The sequence below is a fragment of the Aptenodytes patagonicus genome, chromosome 6, assembly GCF_965638725.1.
Source record: "Aptenodytes patagonicus chromosome 6, bAptPat1.pri.cur, whole genome shotgun sequence".
In the NCBI taxonomy this organism is placed as follows: domain Eukaryota; kingdom Metazoa; phylum Chordata; class Aves; order Sphenisciformes; family Spheniscidae; genus Aptenodytes; species Aptenodytes patagonicus.
The window spans coordinates 26315311-26334920 of record NC_134954.1 but is presented as its reverse complement, the minus strand read 5'-3'; the positions used below and the strand labels follow the sequence as shown (position 1 = coordinate 26334920).

Here is a 19610-nt window from a genome sequence, read left to right as displayed (position 1 = left end):
AATGGAGAGCCTGGTAGAACTGCAAAACATTCCCTCTTTTCATGTTTATATTTAGCCTCAGGGAGAAGGGCCTCCTCATGTAATGTAATGTATATTGACATTTAGACCAAAAATGCCATGGACCGATATTAAAAAACAGTAGAATTTTTCACTTCATACAAGTCTGAAATATGTTTTTTGCATAATGTTTTCAAATGGCATTTGCACAGAACTTTGTGCTGTAACAACGGGTCTTTTCTCTTTCAGTTCTGTACCACATTTAACTTCCCCTCTTGATCAATGTATTACAAGAAAGTCAACTCCAAAACAAATGGAATTATACTTCATTACTGATTGCAGAGAAAGATTATTAACCAAAGATAGCTTTTTCCCCTTGTGAACCTGGGAAAACGCTACCTGTCTTTTCTACATAGGGAATATCAATTTGTATTTCTGAAATCATACGTTGTCAAATATATACATGTGTAAACATACATACACATCTGTCTTTTCACTCTCTTGAAATCTAAATTATGTAAAAGAGAAACTCAAATGGCTGCATTCCAATTGTACTGAAGACCTCTCACCTTCCTTTCACCTCCACTTTTCAGTCACTTAAATCTGATTTCTTTCTAATCTTCTCTGAAGTCTTAGACAGCAACAGACTCAGTATGAAGATCCCTATAGATCCCTATAGACAAGTTTATGCACGCACTGAGAGAAGAAAAGCAAAACCCTGTCTGCCAAGTCCACCTATCCAGCTTTAAAGCCACTACTGGACATGCAGAATCCCTTTAAACCAGAGAAAGAGACTGACTCATCTTCCAGCCCTTTTTTAATGCGCCATCGGGCAGTTCATAGTGTTTCCACACAGTTCATGCTTTTTTTTCCCCCAGCTTCTTGATGGGACACATGCCAAGATGCTGGGGACTCCCTGCTCCTCTGAGGTGAGGACATCTCCATGCATTCTAGTTACCACTACTCTCATGCACTGCCAGCTGCTGTTGCTCCTGCTGGGTTTTTTTGTTTGTTTTAATTAAATTTTACCATTCAAAAATATTATTTAGCACATGCTTTAAAGAAATCCTGCCTCACTCCTCTGACAGCCAATTGGTGTTGATGGCAAGGAGCAGTTCTCCTACCACAGCTGCCTTAGTTTAATCCAGAGAAGAATACCGATAGTGCAGAATCAAAGCAAAATAAATTCTTTTGGGAGGTGCATTGCTCTCAAGGTTTAATCCCAGTTCTGACCTGCATTTTGTTAGTAGTTGGAGGCAAACTGCTCAGACATCTTTTGCACATGAGAAGACACTTACAAACCATAGTATTTTGAGGCAGCAAGGAGCCTGAAGTGCAGTGATCTGCTTTTATTATTGTATTGATATATCAATACTGTAATTATGAAACTTAATTTGGTTTCTCCCTGTCCTCAGTCTGTCTCCATACCATTTTCTATTCTATTCTATTTCCTCTCATCTCTGCATTTCCTGTTAAATGCATGCAGCCTCCACAAAATGACACCATGCCTCACAGCCTTTGGAACAAGAATATTGTGGAAATGAAAGAGCATTTAGAAAAAGAGACTTAGCTTCTAAGTTTGCTTTTGCTATCAGCCTTACTTCTTTTAAATCACTGTACATCATTTGTATCAACTGACCTGATTGAGCCCAAGAATGCATCCATGGAGGACAGCTGACAGCAAATCCTCTAAGACAGAGGGGACCGAGCTACCGCTACTGCCCCATGTGCGACTCTCTGAGTAGTAGTTTGAGAAAGGATCCTGTGCCAGGGTTACTTTATGCCAATGTCAGAGCTATGCTGGGGATTATTTGCATTCCCAGTTACAGGGGAAAATGAACCAGCAGATCCTACTGAGATGCAGAATTCAATCCCCTTGCATTTGCAGCCCAGATCTTTCCCCAAAACAGAGCACAAATGGCCTGATCTCACCCTGAGCCTTTTTTCCTGCCCCTGGACTCTCAGGACACACTGTAGGTGTTCAGTGTTTCTTGGCCACCTAGAAGATCTGGTGTGTGTGTTGGAAAGTCAGATAGGCTGGCCACCCTGCTGTAGTCCTTCCCCATATGATAGCACAGTTACTCTCACTTCAGCAGAAGACTCCAGAGCAGCAATGGAGATTTTATTAGACAGTCCCAAATCTACAGTAGTAGATGGAATTACAAGACCTTTCAATAATTAAAAGTATAAGCAACTAAAGCAGATTACACAGAACTACACCTAAAATTCTTCCCAAGTCTTGCCGTTAGCTGGTAGCACTGAGTATTTTTGCTAAGGAAATGGCAGTCACTGGTGGCCCTGAAGGCACTTGTTTGAATCTAAGAAAGGAACTAATTTGCTGCAGATCTACTAAAAATCTCTCTAAACAGCAACAGTCAAGAAACAAACTGAACAGCTCAGCAATCGCTGGCCATTAAAATCATTGCCAGGTTCCTTTGCTAGTACCAATTGCGAATAAGAAAGCTTCCTTCCTATGCTTGCAGTTCAAACATCCAAAGCCTAAATAGGCACATCAGTGATTAAAAACTAGAATGCCAGATCCAGGCAGGCTGAGTGAGAACAGATCCAGACTATGTGAACATGCCTCCAAAATCTCTGGTTCAAAAAGGAATTAAATGAAGGATGGGAAAACAGAAACCGAACTTGAGCAGCTGGCTCAGGGAACTGCCTTTCCCTCTTTCAGTACACAGCAGTGCAAACCTACCTAGCCCTCATCTGCTGCACAGCACCTCACTTGGACATTTTCTAAAGGCAGCAATACTCTACGCTGGCATTTACACAGAGAAATGCCAGCTCTAACGTTGGGCTCTATATAATAAAGCTGATATAAGAAACAGTGTTCCAAAAGGATAGGACAGTGTTAATCAGGTAGAAGCCTAAGCACTGTTTCCAAAGCCATTAAGAACATATTTCTTGCCTTCTGACTTAAGTAGTATATTAAGGGTCTATGCTGTTTTGTTTTAGCTGTAAGTCTGCAGGGGGGACAACTAGCAAACACTGAATATTTTGGTTATTTCTCATGATCAAGAGACTGCATTTCCAAATTATATACTTTTTCCAGAAGGTTTGATTTGGTTTCTGAAGGTCAGTGCAATATCACAGAGCAGTTTAAATTAAAAAAAAGAAAAAAACCCCACACCTAACACCCCCCACCCCCCCACCACCCCCAACAAGTCCCTTACCTGTGGCAGAGTGAAGACTCTCCAAGCTCCAGTATCTGGACAGGACGCCTCTCATCCCACCACCACCACACACCACCCCACTGCTGTCTGAATCCGAACCCGGTGAGAGCCCGGAGCTTCCACTGCTACTGCAGTTTTCTCCACTGTGTGCCCCACTGGACTCACTGGGGCACTGCTGGGTCCTCATGCAGGCAGGTAAGAGGGAGAGCCAGGGGCTCTGCTCTGCTGCGGGAGGAAATGGGCAAAGCGCTCTGTAGCTGCTCCCAGGGTAGTGGTACCTGGCAGTGCTGTCTGAGGACTGAGCTGGATTCCTGTCCTCCTCTCTGCTTGTCTCGATGCATCCTGACATCATAGGGGTCCACTAAGGAGGCTCCCTCTGTGGCAGCTCAATTGCTCTCAGCTGCAGCTTCTAGCAGCTGATTTTTATTAAAGCTGATTTCAAGGCATTAAAAAAGCAAGGGTGGGACAGAGATCTTCCCTCCTAATTTAGCAGAACTGTTAGATTAAAAAATAAGTAAGTGGGAATAGTAGAATTTCATGCATTTTAAAAATGCCCAAGTGAGAAAGACCTTGTGTTATCTGCTTCCCCAGAGAACTCAGAAAGGACTTAACATATAAACTAATCATGTTTAGAACTGGCTGTGGCTGCTGCTATTAAAAACTATTTTTGTAAGTCGTCAGAAAAAGAATTCAAAATGAAATCAAAGCCAGAAAAACATGGATTGAGATTTGGGGAGGTTGCAGCTGGGAGCTTTGAAAAATCATTTAGCATCCATTCCCAGACTGTAGACCTGGGATGGTCCCTATTTCAGTGTGTGACCTTTGCAAGAGACCTCAGTCCCAAGTGAAACAGCATCACTAACTACTTTCTAATTTAAAAGTTTTATATTCTCATTACCTAACATGCGATTCATTGTGCCCCTATAAAAAGAATTCTAAAAGAATACTAGTTTCCTGAAAACGCAGGAATTCCTGTACTGTTTAACAGCAGCTTTGAGACACCACAGAGGTTTTATGATAAAGGACGTTTCCAGACTGCCACTCTGCTAACACACCTGCCTTACAATGGCAGATTGTCAAATTATCAAAATAATTTAAGAGTAGCCACATGGTTTGTACCGTGTGCAGCAGAAAACATTATAAAACTTCTTATGCTAGTTACCAGAATAAGTGTAAGACCAGAACTAGATTGCCTCAGTGTGAGATTATCCAGGTCAGCTCAAAGTTAGCCAGGTGAGACTCTGTAGCTAGGGGTTTGGACTGAAGTAAATGAGGAGTTCAGCTCCACTAGCACAGGTGGGAGGGTGACAGCCGCCCACAGGTGGGACACAAAGGAGCATGCTGGGAAATATCAACCTGCTCCTACCATTTACAAAATGAAAGTGTGTCTAGACACCCAAACCCAAAACTAGGAGCCTAATTTCACACAAGAATTGAAAATGCTTGTTTTACTATTTCTGTGTAAGGTAATTCTGTCCAAAGTAAATAAAGCCATGTTATTATATGGCCATCACAGCCTGCCCTGACAGAGAGACCCCTTTGGCTTTGCCTCACTATCTGTGCAGTAGCAGGGTTATTTTATTTCAGTAAGACTTCTATTTTTCTGAGTATTTCCTAAAAGAAAAAACCTTTGCCCTCCATTGCTGCAGGCTACTACAAAGCATCCAACAATGCTGAACCAACTTTTGAGTCCTTAAATATTTCAGCTATTCTTTACAAGAAAGGTCTCTGCAGTAGTAGCAAAAATAACATTTCTACAGTGGCCCATAACAAAAAAAAATCCTTCAATTATCTTCTGAATGTAGCTACTTAGACCAAAATATCTTCCTCTAATGCCTCCCAGTACAGAAATGGGAATGTATTCTCGATTTGACTGCAGCAGAACCACTCTTCTGCATTGATCTGGTCCTTCCAGGACCTCCTAGAACTGCCTGCATTAAAGTACAAATGGAGAGAAACACTTCTTGATCATAATAATGGGGGAGAAGGCAAGTTAAGCATTAACAACAAAGATGAATGCAGCTGTTCTGTGGATATGGAGCACAGGGCACTGAGAAGAGGAAGGGACAGTGTAGCTCTTCAGACACGAAAGGTGCTAAGGAGAGGCTACAATTCAGTCCTAATTAACCTACCCCTGCTTCTTGAAATCCATGCTTGGTACATGAGAAGTGAGGAAACTCCATGTACCTGTATCTCTCCTTGACTGAACTACTAAACCCGACATTATTTACAGAAGCTCTGTAGCAACTGCCCTTGCTTGGGAGATCTCTGCCCTCAACCTGCTTAAATCACTCCATCTGTTCCTCTGCTAACCCTCCTGCTCTCTGGACTGAATACTCTTGGCAAATACCAAAAGATGTTTATTCAGTGCCAGAGACAACAGTGCTGTAATCCTAGCTAAAGGTGCTACAGAGGTATGCATATTATATGTATGTACTGGATAGGCATTTTCGAATAGAATGGAAAGAGAGGAAAAATACTACAAAGCCAGGTTGTGGAAAGCACAATATTATATCAGAGTTCAAAACTGCAACCCATCACATAGGGATTCCACCTGACTACAGATTTTTTTTTCTTCTTTTTTCTTTGTTAAATCTACATAGCGATTTTCTTCTGTGACACTAGAGAGAGAAATTAGTTGCTATAGCGGTAACTGACTCCAACTACAGATTAAGGATCTCACTGCACAGCCTGATCAAGGTAGTCAAGTTAACCTAAGCCTTGGACAGCCTGATCCTAAATATCCACTGGATTTTTTAGTCTCTATTGGGTTCTCCTGTAGTCTCGTAGCTTTGAACAGTGATTGCCAGAATCATTCAGGATTTGTTAGGATCTTCTTTTTCACTCTTTGCCCCATGGAAAGTTTTTATTGGTATGCTAAATCTTTCACCTCAGTAGCTAATATACAATCCCACTCAACCTGCTAAGGCAATTTTTCAGGAACTCAGCCATCACTTGGCCCAGCTTCTAAGGATGGATGAAAATCTTTGAGTGATCACATGTTATCAGAGACCTCACAGAGCGCAAACATTTGTGGCTGTGGTTAAACAGAATCAAGATTGACATAGCAGGTCTAATCTTTCTGTGATTCAGAGACAAAGTGAAAAATACAGTAGGCAACATGATTGCTTTTTAGCCATTTAAATTCAATGGTACTTCCATGGTTTAATGAGGATGGAATGGACATTTCATGCTACAGCTACAATGATACACTTCTGAGGACTCGCATACCGCTTTTTTCTGTATCCCTTCAAGAACTAAAATGACAAAAATGGAATAAATAGCTCAGCTTGTTATTTTGCTGAACTACAGGACTGCTAAATATTTATAAGACATAATGAAGTCCTGTTATTAAGCTAATATTTTCTCTCTTGAATAGATTTCTCCAGTGGCTGTCAAACATCTTCACATTAACTGTTGCCAAGTGTGAGCTTAACAGCCCATCTATAGCTGGGAAAAGAAGATGAAAGTTGGCCACATGATGTTGAGTAAACAAACAGTCCCTTTGCTTCTGAGAAATACTTTCCGCTATACCAGTGAGGCCAGAGGATAGCTCAGTATCACTAAGTGGTCACTGTTTTCCAGACTATCCACAAAAGATTCAGACTTTGAGAATTTGGCTTGCCTATTCTTATTGCTTATGCAAGATTTCCAAGGCCACCAGTATGTTCACCGTCAGTACACATCAGTCAGAATGAATTCATGCCTCTTTGGTTGGCATAACCAACACCAGCACTGTGGTGGAACTCCTGGGCATCTCTTGTAGATATCTGACAGCAGGAAATGTAAAAATCTTAGGCTGTTTAAAATCTGACAAAACACAGGGAAAATTGCCAAAAAGATTCAGTCTGCATTTAAATAATGATTTTAAATAATACAGGTTTAAGATTTGTTATAGCACAGCTACAGACCTGATCTTGTAATACACTAGTTACAAGTTTCTCCCTCTATGAGGATATGACAAACCCTGGAGGTTTACAGTCATATGTGTGACCCTATCCAAAAGTTTACAGATTCTCTGAAAGGTAGCATGGGGGAAACATCTGGGAGAAGGTAATGAGAGCAGGCATAAGAGGAGAAAAGTCTACAGCTGAGAAGCACAGAAAGCACCGAGAGCAGGGACTTCAAGGAACTACACCTCCAACTCTCAATTACCCGTGTCTGTCTGTCACTGTGTTACCTTGTGATTGTCTCCTGCTGAAAAGTCCCTACGGAAAAGCTCAGAGATGGCAGCACCTCCCCAGAAAGTTCCCTCTGCTCTAGATTTGTGGGCTAGTAGTTCCCATGCCCAGAACTGCTCATCTCCTAGCTTCAGCCCAGTCATAGCTACATTCTCACAGCTGCATCCACTGTCCATCAAACAGCTTCCCAGCAACATCCCCAATTTTAAGCAACGTCTTCAGGTTACAAATAAAGAGATATCAGACTCAGGAGAGAGAAAAGGAAGGAGAGGATAAGTAAGATAGCCTAAAGACAAACATGCTGGTCCACTGCTTTAACCCAAAACCTTGTTATCCTACCACTGCTCTCTCCAGTACGTTTTGGGCCTGTCCCTCTCACCCCTTTCCTGGGTGATTCCTGGGTCACATGATCTCTCAAGATCTTCAGAGGCTGCCAAAAAGCAGAAAAGCATTCCCATATCTACATTAGGAAGTGGCTTGGTTCCTACGCTGGTCTTTCACTCTAGCTCAGCCTATTCAAACACTGCAGTAAACCAGGCAGTAAGCAACAGATACATACTGCAAGGTACAAATGAAGACATGGGCATAACCAGACAACTAAAGGGGAAAGACACTTGATATTCATCAATACTACCTGCCAAAGTGTGTGGTGCAGCCAAGAAGGTCCTTCCAAAGTGTTCAAACATTCCTGATGTTTGAACTGGACAGTTAACTTTGCTAACCTCAGGGGTGCGTGTGATTGTGTGTGTGCGCAAGTGTCCAGGTGCTCTATACTTCTCTGGAGGAGGCTCAAGACTCATTCAATCTTTGCTGAATATAGATTAGCACCACCTCAGCTGCTTTTTATTTCACAGATGTTAGAGCCATCTACTGGTTCCTTACAATTTTCTCAAGTGGTTGGTCTGGACACAAGAGGTGATAGGAAGGCAGTCTGCAAAACTTGATCAGTGACCAAGAGCACTACAGTATGCCTGATCCCAACTGCTGGGATATCCAAATGACAGGTTTGAGCCTGCCCCATTTAGAATCATAGAATAGTTTGGGTTGGAAGGGACCTCTAAAGGTCATCTAATCCAACCCGCCTGCCATGGGCAGGGACATCTTCAACTAGATCAGGTTGCTCAGAGCCCCGTCCAGCCTGACCTTGAATGTTTCCAGGGATGGGGCATCCACCACCTCTCTGGGCAACCTGTGCCAGTGTTTCACCACCCTCAGAACAAAAAATGTCTTCCTTATATCTAGTCTAAATATAGCCCCCTCTAGCTTAAAGCCATTCCCCCTTGTCCTGTTTCAACAGGCCCTGCTAAAAAGTTTGCCACCATCTTTCTTATAAGCCCCCTTTAAGTACCAATAGGCTGCAATAAGGTCTCCCCGAAGCCTTCTCTTCTCGAGGCTGAACAACCCCAACTCTCTCAGCCTTTCTTCATAGCAGAGGTGTTCCATCCCCCTGATCATTTTCGTGGCCCTCTTCTGGACCCGCTCCAACAGGTCCGTGCCTTTCTGATGCTGAGGGCTCCAGAGCTGGACTGGAGTACTCCAGGTGGGGTCTCACCAGAGCAGAGCAGAGGGGCAGAATCACCTCCCTCGACCTGCTGGCCACGCTTCTTTTGATGCAGCCCAGGATACGATTGGCCTTCTGGGCTGCGAGCGCACATTGCTGGCTCATGTGCAGCTTTTCATCCACCAGTACCCCCAAGTCCTTCTCGGCAGGGCTGCTCTCAATCCCTTCATCCCCCAGCCTGTATTGATACTGGGGGTTGCCCTGACCCAGGTGCAGGACCTTGCACTTGGCCTTGTTAAACCTCATGAGGTTCACACGGGCCCACTTCTCAAGCTTGTCCAGGTCCCTCTGGATGGCATCCTGTCCCTCTGGCATGTCAACCGCACCACTCAGCTTGGTGTCATCTGCAAACTTGCTGGGGGTGCACTCGATCCCACTGTGTATGTCATTGATGAAGATATTAAACAGTCCTGGTCCCAATATGGACCCCTCGGGGACACCCCTTGTCACCAATCTCCATCTGGACATTGAGCCGTTGACCACTACCCTCTGGATGTGACCATCTAACCAATTCCTCACCCACCAGACAGTCCACCCATCAAATCCATACCTCTCCAGTTGAGAGAAAAGGATGTTGTGGGGGACCGTGTCAAAGGCCTTACAGAGGTCCAGATAGATGACATCCGTAGCCCTTCCCGTGTCCACTGATGTAGTCACTCCATCATAGAAGGCCACTAGGTTAGTCAGGCAGGACTTGCCCTTGGTGAAGCCATGCTGGCTGTCTCAAATCTCCTCCCTGTCCTCCACGTACCTTAGCATAGCTTCCAGGAGGATCTGTTCCATGATGTTCCCAGGCACAGAGGTGAGACTGACTGGCCTGTAGTTCCCCGGGTCTTCCTTCTTTCCCTTTTTAAAAATGGGGGTTATGTTTCCCCTTTTCCAGTCAGTGGGAACTTCACCGGACTGCCACGACTTCTCAAATATGATGGATAGTGGCTTAGCAACTTCATCCGCCAGTTCCTTCAGGACCTGCGGATGGATCTCATCGGGTCCCATGGACTTGTGCACCTTCAGGTGCCTTAGATGGTCTCGAACCTGATGTTCTCCCACAGTGGGCGGCTCTTCATTCTCCCAGTCCCCGCCTTTGCCTTCTGTGGCTTGGGCGGTGAGGCTCAAGCACTTGCCGGTGAAGACCGACCCGCATGACATAAAGGCGGAGAGAACAATGTCTCAGTGCTCTAGTGCCAGTGACTGGTCAGAGGAAGCTATCAAGCACAGCAGATACAGCATTAAAATTAAGCTCTTCTCCCAGCACTCGTGGTATGTTCTAGTTGGGAACAGGCAGCCTCACCTAAAATAGTAAGTTTGTGCCCAGCTAAGCTTTTGTCCTCAGGTAATGGGTAGGTGCACAACAGAAGCCTCATAGCTGTGCATGGCACATTTTGGGCTGGGACCATGACAGCCATCTTTTCATACCTGAAGAACTAAAGAGGGCTCCAAAATACCCCATCCCCCACAGTCGCTGCAGCATTCTCTGCACAAGGTGGCCAGGTGCAGACTTTGGGAGTGAGAATTTTATCCATATTTTCAACATGGAAGCATATAGTACCACTGCATATTGCACAGTACTTTCATATCCAGTGTCTTTTATGACTAAAGCATATGCTAGGATAATTAATACAGGTAGTTGCAACTTCAGAGTTAGGAACCTTAAAATTAGATTAAATGGATTCATCATTTAATTTTATATTTATTTTAAATGACCTACAGCTCTGTCAAAAGCAACAGGTATCACAACAAAGCTGTGCAAGAATCAAAGAGAGCATTCTGCTGCACTACTGCTGCCTCAAGGACATTCCCAATCCTAAAACTGATCTAACAACTTAAGCGTATTGCTTCAGTAATTAGCAGTTTTCTTCCCAGCCACATCCTACCACAGGAAGGACACGTGCACATACTCATCACCCCCAAAATGCTTCACATGAAGCCTACAAGCAGCAGGTAATAGAGATGGCTGTGGTAGAAACATTACAGCGCTTCCTCTGTTCATCAGTTTTCTCCCCCACTAGCAAGTTTTTGGTGGTGGAAAAAGGGTTCTGCTGCATTTCATTTGTTTTGCTACATTTACACAAAAATTCCTGAGGTCCAGGCTTAGGTCATAGTATGAAATTCACTTGTACCTACCTCAGGAATATTGTGTGAATCATAGATGATTCAGGTTTCATGCCCCATTTCCAGATAGCATATAAACACCTACAGCACTACCAACTGGTCAATCTACATTTACTCCCCCTTATTTACCCTCCAAAATTCATAAATATTTTTTAACTCCCTCAGGTCCCAATTGGGAACTAACATGAAATTTGTATCAGCTGTGACTCAGGATTTACTTCTATGACAGTGGTGCTTAGGGATTTCAGCTAATGTCAGAGATGCACAGACAACTTGACAATGGTGGGTTTCCATCTGGGATTTCCAAGGAGTAAAGCTGCAGCTTTTTTAATTCAGCCAGGGAGCTGGTCCTAAGCATTAGGGCAACACCAGATGCTTGTGACAGCAAGTGATCAAAGCCCTCAGTGCTAAGAGAGCAGAGGATGGGCTCTTGACACCATGATAATAAGTAGTTTGTTTTCTTGTTTCCAGATGAAGCCTCATGACTCTGTGCATGAGTTGTACAAAGTGTCAGAAAGCAAACTAGTTTTGCTTGACAACTCAACTCTGATGTAATTAGCACAGTCTTATGGTCCCTTAATTAGGTAATTCCAGCAGTGTTTAACTGATGGTATAAAGAGACTTTCTGAGGCAGAAATGGCAGCTTGACACCCAACCGTGGTTGGCTTTTCCTGGCTAGATTCCTAACCACCAAACAACTCCTCTGCAGTCTGCTTTTCTTGTCCCACCCCAAAGTGCTATGATAGAGATATCTGCAATGTTCGGGCAGGCAGTGTCAGATGGAGAATTTAAAAACCTGGCAAAGATACATTTCACTGTTTAATAATCTATGTGACTTACATGTTAATTCTGAGAAAGTGTCAGTCATTGGAAATGAAGCAGACACAAAACTTCATGCACATTCCTCATGAAAATACAGCACACTTGTTCTTTAAGATGATTTATTTAAAGTACAGGAAACTTCTACCTCTAGAGCTCATTTAGTTGCTTTAGTGCCTAATTAGCAACTTGAGAGGAACCCCACCATACCTACCGTAGTGCTCTCCAGCAAACACAAGGCAGAGCATCTGTTTCATCTGCAGAAACCTAAATCAAGAGTGTGATATATATGACATCATCCTAGGTGGGAAAGAGTTCTCATGAGACAATACAATGTTTCTACACCAAGCACGCTATCGTTGCCATTAGTGATCTTTTCTTCACTAAAAAGCTGACCACTGCCTTTAAACAGCACCCTGGTTATTCGCTCAGGGAGAAAACAAACCAGAATACGAAAAGCACATGAAGGAATTAACTCTAAAGCAGATTTCTGCTCAGGTGTGGCTGCAGCATTCCACATAAACAGGTTAGAATGCTTATCACATGGTTTCCATATACTCAATAAACCAGAGCTTAATTCTCTCATATTTCATGTCCAGCTAAGACTAGTGTACACACCAGAAGAGGAGACACGTCGTTTCCAGCCCACGCAGTCTAAGCCTGTCGGAGTGCTCTGGGAAAATGGATGCAGTTTCAGCGGTAGGATGTCAAAGGCAACAGCAGATGTGATGAATGGACTTATTCCAGCCTGCAAAAGAGAGGGAAAACAAAGACAACAAACATTAAACTTAGATGCCCTGGAGGACAAAATACAGCATTCATCACAGAGCACCTCTTTCTACCTCTGATGCCTGCTCATGTAAGTAAGTAGTACGTTAGCAGACACATGTGGATGATTATGGCTAGAGAGGTTAGAAAAGAGTGAGAAGGTGGGGAAAACTGCAGGGTAATAAGAACAGAAGTGGATAACCAGGTACTGGACTCATACTTCACATACTACCACACATACCTACATTCACAGAAAGTTTCACTCCTTCCTATGAAGTGTATCTAGTGGGAGGGGGAAGCATATCATCCCAACAAGTCATTCCCTCAGCTACAGAACTGTTTCCTACAACTTTATGACTAATAATTCCTGTTCTGGTATTTAACATGTAAATAAAGCTTTTCCCTTCAGAGATTTATTGGTACCCGTCCCCAACCATATAGGACATGGATAACACAACATTATTCTCTTCAGTTAAAGGTACAAATAGGATCTCTTGCTCTCTCCTCCACCTGGCTGCTTGATTTTACAAAATTTACAGAACTTTATGAAACTTTGAAAACTCTATACCATTGCCAGATCTCATTGAATTAATAAGTTTTGCTGGTTTAAGGGGGAAAACATATAGATACATACACATAGCTCATGACCTCTAATGCCTCAGTAAGTCAGACTTAAACAAAAATACATGGGGTTTTTTGTTTGTTTAAGAAATCACACAAACCACTGTCATACAGATACTCCCTGCACCCACAGACTAACCCACTCTCATGCAGACATTCACTTAAATTAAAAAAAAACACCTATCAACAAAATCCAAAATGTAAACAAGGTTGTTCTACTTTTCTGTGTCAAAACTAATATTTTCTGCCAATCTTGCCACACCAAGAAACTTTCAATGTTTTCTGTCTCCTCTCATCCACCCTGAAACAGAAATAAAGTCTGCTTGATATAGGGAAATGAAACCTTCATCAGGGAATCACAAGATACTGGGCAAGATACCACAAGAATATAGATCATCTGACAATGAGCAATACAGATTGTTGTCAAAGTCACTGAAACTTGTAGTACTTAAGGCATAGCGCAGATATGCTTTTATTCCTTTTTCCTTCTCTCTCTTTTCTCCATCCCATACCTCCTATGGCTGGCACACACAGAAAACATCAGTGACTTCAGATAACTGGGAGATCAACCCGTCAGTGAGCACTGGTCCCATGAACGTAGCCATTTTTCATCTCTGTATCACTACTGCCCCTTCCTTTTGCTGCTGTGACATTCAGTTACAATGTATCCATCTTTCACTCAACCAAGAATTTGGGATATTGAGGTCCAGTAGTTTATCTAGGATCTTTCCTTCTCCCTACCAGCCCACACTATGTCCCATGAGCCTAAAGGCTGCTGACTAGCCTTGATGCTGAAGCCTCTTCCTTAGAAGATGGCAATTAGTCAAAACATCCTTCTAAAACTAAACGGCAAACTGAGCCCACTGAATAGACACAAATTGCCCAAGCAGCTGAGAGTGCTGCTGCTCTGTGCCTGGTTTGCTTTATTCTTCCTGGACTTACTTTCCTAAAACAAAGAGAACACAGCCAATACTTTGGCACAAATCACCATCTCCTGCAGGATAGCATGAACCCTCTTTAAATTAACCTGAGCAGTGCCTGTTTGTCTAGAAAAGTCATAGCAAAACCGCAGTGGGAGCACATGCTTTTCCAGTGACAATGAAATCAAGCAAAACAGGCAACTTACTGAGCTACAGCTCTGAAAATGCCAAGGGTAAAGTCTAGGTTATTTACATGAAAGGTGATAGAAAGCATTATTGTTCTGTTTAAGACTAGCAAGGAGACTACTGCCTTAGGGCTGTTACAGTAAAAATTGCAGGATTCATTCTTATTTATCTCCAGGACATCAGAGCAAATTTCAGGTACAGGCATCATTTGATTTCTATAGCAGAGAAGCCAGGCCTGTACAACCCAAAGGCAGGAGCAGCAGCATTTTCAGAGACATTAGTAATATGTGGGCAGGGTTTTCCCCAACCTACAAGGGAGGGGAGGGGAAACGAGGGACCAGAGCATAGCAAAGACCTTCTCTTCTACATTTCCTGCTATAGGTTTAAGGGGGTTATTTCTATGCTCTTACACACAGCAGTTCAGTTCCTGGGAGAGGCATTTACCCCTGTCGTGTGTCTGTGCCTTGTCAGGTGCACAACAGGGGGAGACTTATCTCATTCAATCCCCTCTCCAAAGTGTGTTCATTACCCTCTTGAAGCGTATCTGAGGTGCCCACAGTGCTTATAACCATGGTAGCACACAGCAAAACTTAATTTTCTCTTATTTCAGATGGGGTAAAATCAGATTTCCAGGAGTCATATTCAGGACAATAAGCTGAAGATCTATTTTTCACTGCTTCTCATTTCTCTTTCAAAATAAGAGAGAGAGCTTTTTCTGCACTATACCCCCTCTGGGTATAGTCCCCTGATGGGCCTTTTAGGAATCTCTCTAATCGGGCAGTGCAGAAACTGTGCTGTAACAAATGCATGTAGGAGCCATGTCTGTGCTTCTATTGCTGTGCACTGGAGAGGCATCAAGCTTAACAGTCGGGTTTTAACTTTTTGTCAAAATAGGAAAGAGTGGGATGAGAGCAGACAGGCAGTTCAGAGACATCACTAAAACAGTATTTGCAAAAATAATTCCCAAAACAGAGCCTATTGCCGTTACAGCATTACATGTATCAGTGGTTTGGGGCATTGTCTCTGCTCCAGCTAGGGAATTTATACTGCATTAAAAATAAGCAAGAGGACCCCAGGCTACACTGTGAAACCCATCACCATGTGAAGGGCAAATCCTATGGCCAAGCAAAAGAAAGTAGACTCCTCCACAGCCATGTCATTTTCTCTTCTTCCACTTCGGGGGGGTGCTACTTTCAAAGGCTTGCCATGACCACTTAAATGTTAACATTTTAGGGTACAAGATCAGAAGCTGCTCAGCTTGTTACTGGTAGCATTTCATTATAAGGGACAGCTGGGTCAAGCTTTGAGTTTGACTCTAGGGATTTAGACACACTGTTCCCATTTAAAGCAGATGAGCAGCTTACTGGACCTAAGCAAAACAAAGACCAGTGTACAGAACTGTTTAGGACTGGTATTTCAAGTGGTTATTTTTTTAGTTTAAAGGTAGTTTCTTGACTGTTTGTCCATCTCCCTCTGAATCCCAACTGCCAGCCTTCAGAATAGCTTCTTATTACCACTATACTAATTTGTGTATGTTGATCTGAATGATAGAGTAGTATCAGAAATCAGCACTTGAAAAAAAAAAAAACCTCAAGAATTCCTCCCTCATCTGACCTATTAAGTTGTTGCCACAGTATTGCAGCATTACATCACCTTGTATGCTGACCTGATCTTGACTTAACACAATACGACTTGTCATAACTGAAGCCACACATCCCAACTCAGCCATGTGTCAGAAAACATCAGACTTGCAATTTCAGATCTCCAAAGCCCCATACAGTTGCCTCGTTCCAGTCACAAAACCAAAACAGACAATGAACGTCTTACAAAGCTTCTTTTGTGATAATTTATTTCTCCTTATAGAAAGGGATTTAGCATCCTTCTAAAACTGCCCTCAAACACTGCAGCTTGTGACAACACTCCCACCAAACTTAGGAGTATGAATAAGCCAGCATTATTACAGGAATAGAGCATTGCAAAGACAGAATAAAACACCATAGGAAAAAGAAACTATGTGATGGCTATTGCAAATAAAAAAATACAGGCCAAGAAATGCAGTTATACGGGCATATAGGAAACAGCCTTTGAATCCCAACAGTTCTCTCAATAAAACTTAGCATTACATCCTCCTAGCCTGCCCACAAAGACAAAAAGTGTCAATAACCTGCATAACACACTTAAATCAACAGAAACAGTAAAAAACAAATCTACCTACATGCTACTAAATATCTTCTACTCACCTGTACTACCCAAAGAAGAATGAACAAGAAAACTACCTCAGGCCCATAAACCCCACAGGCAGGTGATGTTAAGTGAGGGTACCTCAATGGGCACAGGGGCAGCTGCAAATCATTACACAGCTGATCACAATTTAGAGGTAAGTTTGCACCAGAAAATAATTGTGGAAATGCTTAAAGGAAAAGCTGTTTTCTGGCAGCATCAAAATGTGTAGTCAATCAGCAAAACAGACAGCATTCAAGCTGTGTAATCTGATGGCTCTAGGGGCAGCTATTGAGGTGATGGGTTGCTCCTCTTAGAAGCACTAACGGTCTCAGTGCTGGCCAACATACCCTGCAGCATGGGCTAGATTTCCATCACTATCCATGCTTGTCAAGGAATTGTAAGAAATATTTTTAGCATGTTTTACTGGCTTCTGTTTATCACTGAGCCTATGCAAGCCAGGGATTCATTTTCCCTAGCTTGTTTCATGCTCGTACAGCACTAAACACTCAGAACTGTGAACAAGGTAAAAAAGTAACACAATTAATTTCTTTTTTTTTTTTTTTTTTTTTTAATTTAGTATACACATGCCTCAGGAGCATTACTCATTGTATTCAACACATAGGTGGTAGTGGGTCTGAGCCAGGGAAGCATCCTCACTGAACTGAGAGTAGGCAACGCATCACAGAACCATACTCAGAACTCATCCAAGCATCAATTGACAACATTTTGTTTCAGAACCCTACAAATACGAAATACCACAGATTTTTAGCCCCTTTTCTTGAGGAGAGGAGAACAGGAGTGGGCAGATTTTCAGAAACACTCTTTCTGGAGTTGGCTTGGCTTTCTGTACCAGGTGTCCATCGGCTTCGATGGGAGGCTCTGTCAGGCAGACAGGTATGAGGCAGCAGGTTTACTCCTGGGAAGCCATAGTGGACAAGCTGACCTGTGTCAGGTGAAAGTTTCCACCTCGCCATCCACAGAACTATTTATGCGCATAAGCTCAAGCACGTGCTGAAGTGGTGACAGGACTGGGGCCTCAGCTCCCCTCAAACATTGTCATTTTGATGCAAGAGCAACCAGAAACAGGCAACCAGGACAACAGAGAGAAAGGGAGACAAATGCAGATAACAGACCAAAACAGAAAACCCTGAGGAAAGCTTTTATTTGAGTATCTGCTACTTGATTTCAAGCTTGCTCAGAAGCTTCCTCCATATTATCATCAGACGCTGCATGGAGTGTCCCTCTATCTCATGTCCTTTTTCCTCAGAAGTTCTTTTTTATGTATGAAGGCTAAATTTGGCTCTTGGATACAGATTCACGGCTCTCCCTGAAGGGAACAGACCTTAACTCTGGATCCAAGAGTAACAGATGCCATCGGTGTGAGTCACAACAGCCACAAAGTTTGCCACAAGCAATCATAACATGGATCTAAAAGTCTCCCCTGGTGGAAAGGAGAATACTAATAGCTAAAATTCCAATGGCAATGTTCTCTTGAGCACTTCACAGCAGGAATTTGCCTCAGTAGGAAGTGTGGAGTTGGCCTCAGATACAAGGTAAATCTAATTTAGAAGTCCGTTTTTAAAGTTATACAGCAATACCACAGGGCACAGAATGAGATTTCATCAGTTTAATTTATACTGATTTAAGGCAACTTTGATTTGCTCCCTGCCCTCCCTATCTTTCAGCTTACAGAGCAATCTGATGCTCTCGCATCCTATTGTCCAACATGGCACGGGGCAGGAACTGCTCACTTACAGCAACTAAAAAACTCACTACCTTTAGAGATCATCACTTATGGACCAGTTTAGTGTTTAATCAGTCTCCACAGACTACCGGGCCCAAAGAAAAGCAGATAGAGCTGGTACCAGACAAAGTGCAAGAACAGGAATATGATGACAGTAGAAAGAAGCAGCCGGAGCAGAGAGGAAGACAGTGCCAGAGAATGAGGAGGACGGTGTACAGTTTCTTACTTTTAATGGGTCCTCTGGGAGGTGTCGCAATTGAATCCCTCTCTCTGGCTGTGTCTCCTTCTCTAGCTTCCTTTTTTGGTTCCTCTCCATCCAAACATCATCGAAGCTGAAGCACTTATAGAGGGGTTTAGGTCTCTTCTTCCTCCTCTCTGGAATCTCCTTGGCTTTTTCATCTGGAGCAAGGAAGGAAAGCCTCCAGGCTTTGCTCTCAAGGGTGGAGATAGGGCGTGGGGATGGTGGAACCTGGGGGGGCCTTCTTTTGCGATGGGGAACCCATTTCTCATTTGGCCTCTTTTCAGGTGGTGTTTGACATTGCTGTTTAGACTCCTGTTTTACAAACAGCAGGTGAAAACACAGGGTTTGGTGGCTGGAAATTTTGTTTGCTTCAAACCAGGTTGAACAGAAGATGGTAAAGCTCAGTTATCTAGCCCCAGAACTATTCAGAAAAAAATGCTTTCCCAAGAGTACTGGCTGGCTGAAACCAGCCTGTCTACTCACTCAGCCTTCTCCATAGGCTTAGGGGTACTCCACCCTGAAGCAGCAGCTCTGCTATCCTTTGAGAGTGTAATATACACTCCCTCTGCACAGGACAATGCCCTTTTCACCCTCATTCTAGATGGCATATTACAATAACATTACTACTGGGATTTAGGTCACTCTGTCTGTATAATATTATTTACAAAGACAGACAGCATCTCTGAAAATAGAATAATGGCCAGTCTTGTCTGTCTGTGCTTTTCCAACTGTACTTCAGTTATACAATGTGAAAACGCTTCCTAGATGCCTGCAGGTCTGATATATTTAAGCCCTGTGCTTCCTGGTGTGTTCTTTGTGCTGTCCATTTTATTTGCTTGATGTTGGACTGAGAGCGAGGAATTGCACAGCTTTGCACTTCACTCTCATTTGCTTTTAACGAGTGGTTGCACAAAATTACAGCTTTTATACTGGAACAACTTGAAATTAAACGTGCCCTGAGGCATCTAACTACCACTCCAGGTAGCATCAGTGTTAGAATCAATAATATTTAAGGTGGGAGATAACAGCATCGAGGAATGAATGATCTCAGGAGT

At 43.0% G+C, this 19610-nt stretch overlaps 1 protein-coding gene across 1 annotated transcript in view; it reads right to left on the bottom strand.

Moving 5' to 3' along the window:
• The window catches only part of ARHGEF4 (Rho guanine nucleotide exchange factor 4), a 178854-nt gene that overhangs the window by 101799 nt on the left and 57445 nt on the right, over window positions 1-19610 (bottom strand). Inside the window, exons 3-4 of the mRNA XM_076341624.1 lie at window positions 18541-18867; window positions 12471-12600 (exon numbers count right to left, since the gene is read on the bottom strand). Coding sequence (XP_076197739.1) covers window positions 12471-12600; window positions 18541-18867 — 457 coding nt within the window. The remainder of the gene's footprint in view (window positions 1-12470; window positions 12601-18540; window positions 18868-19610) is intronic.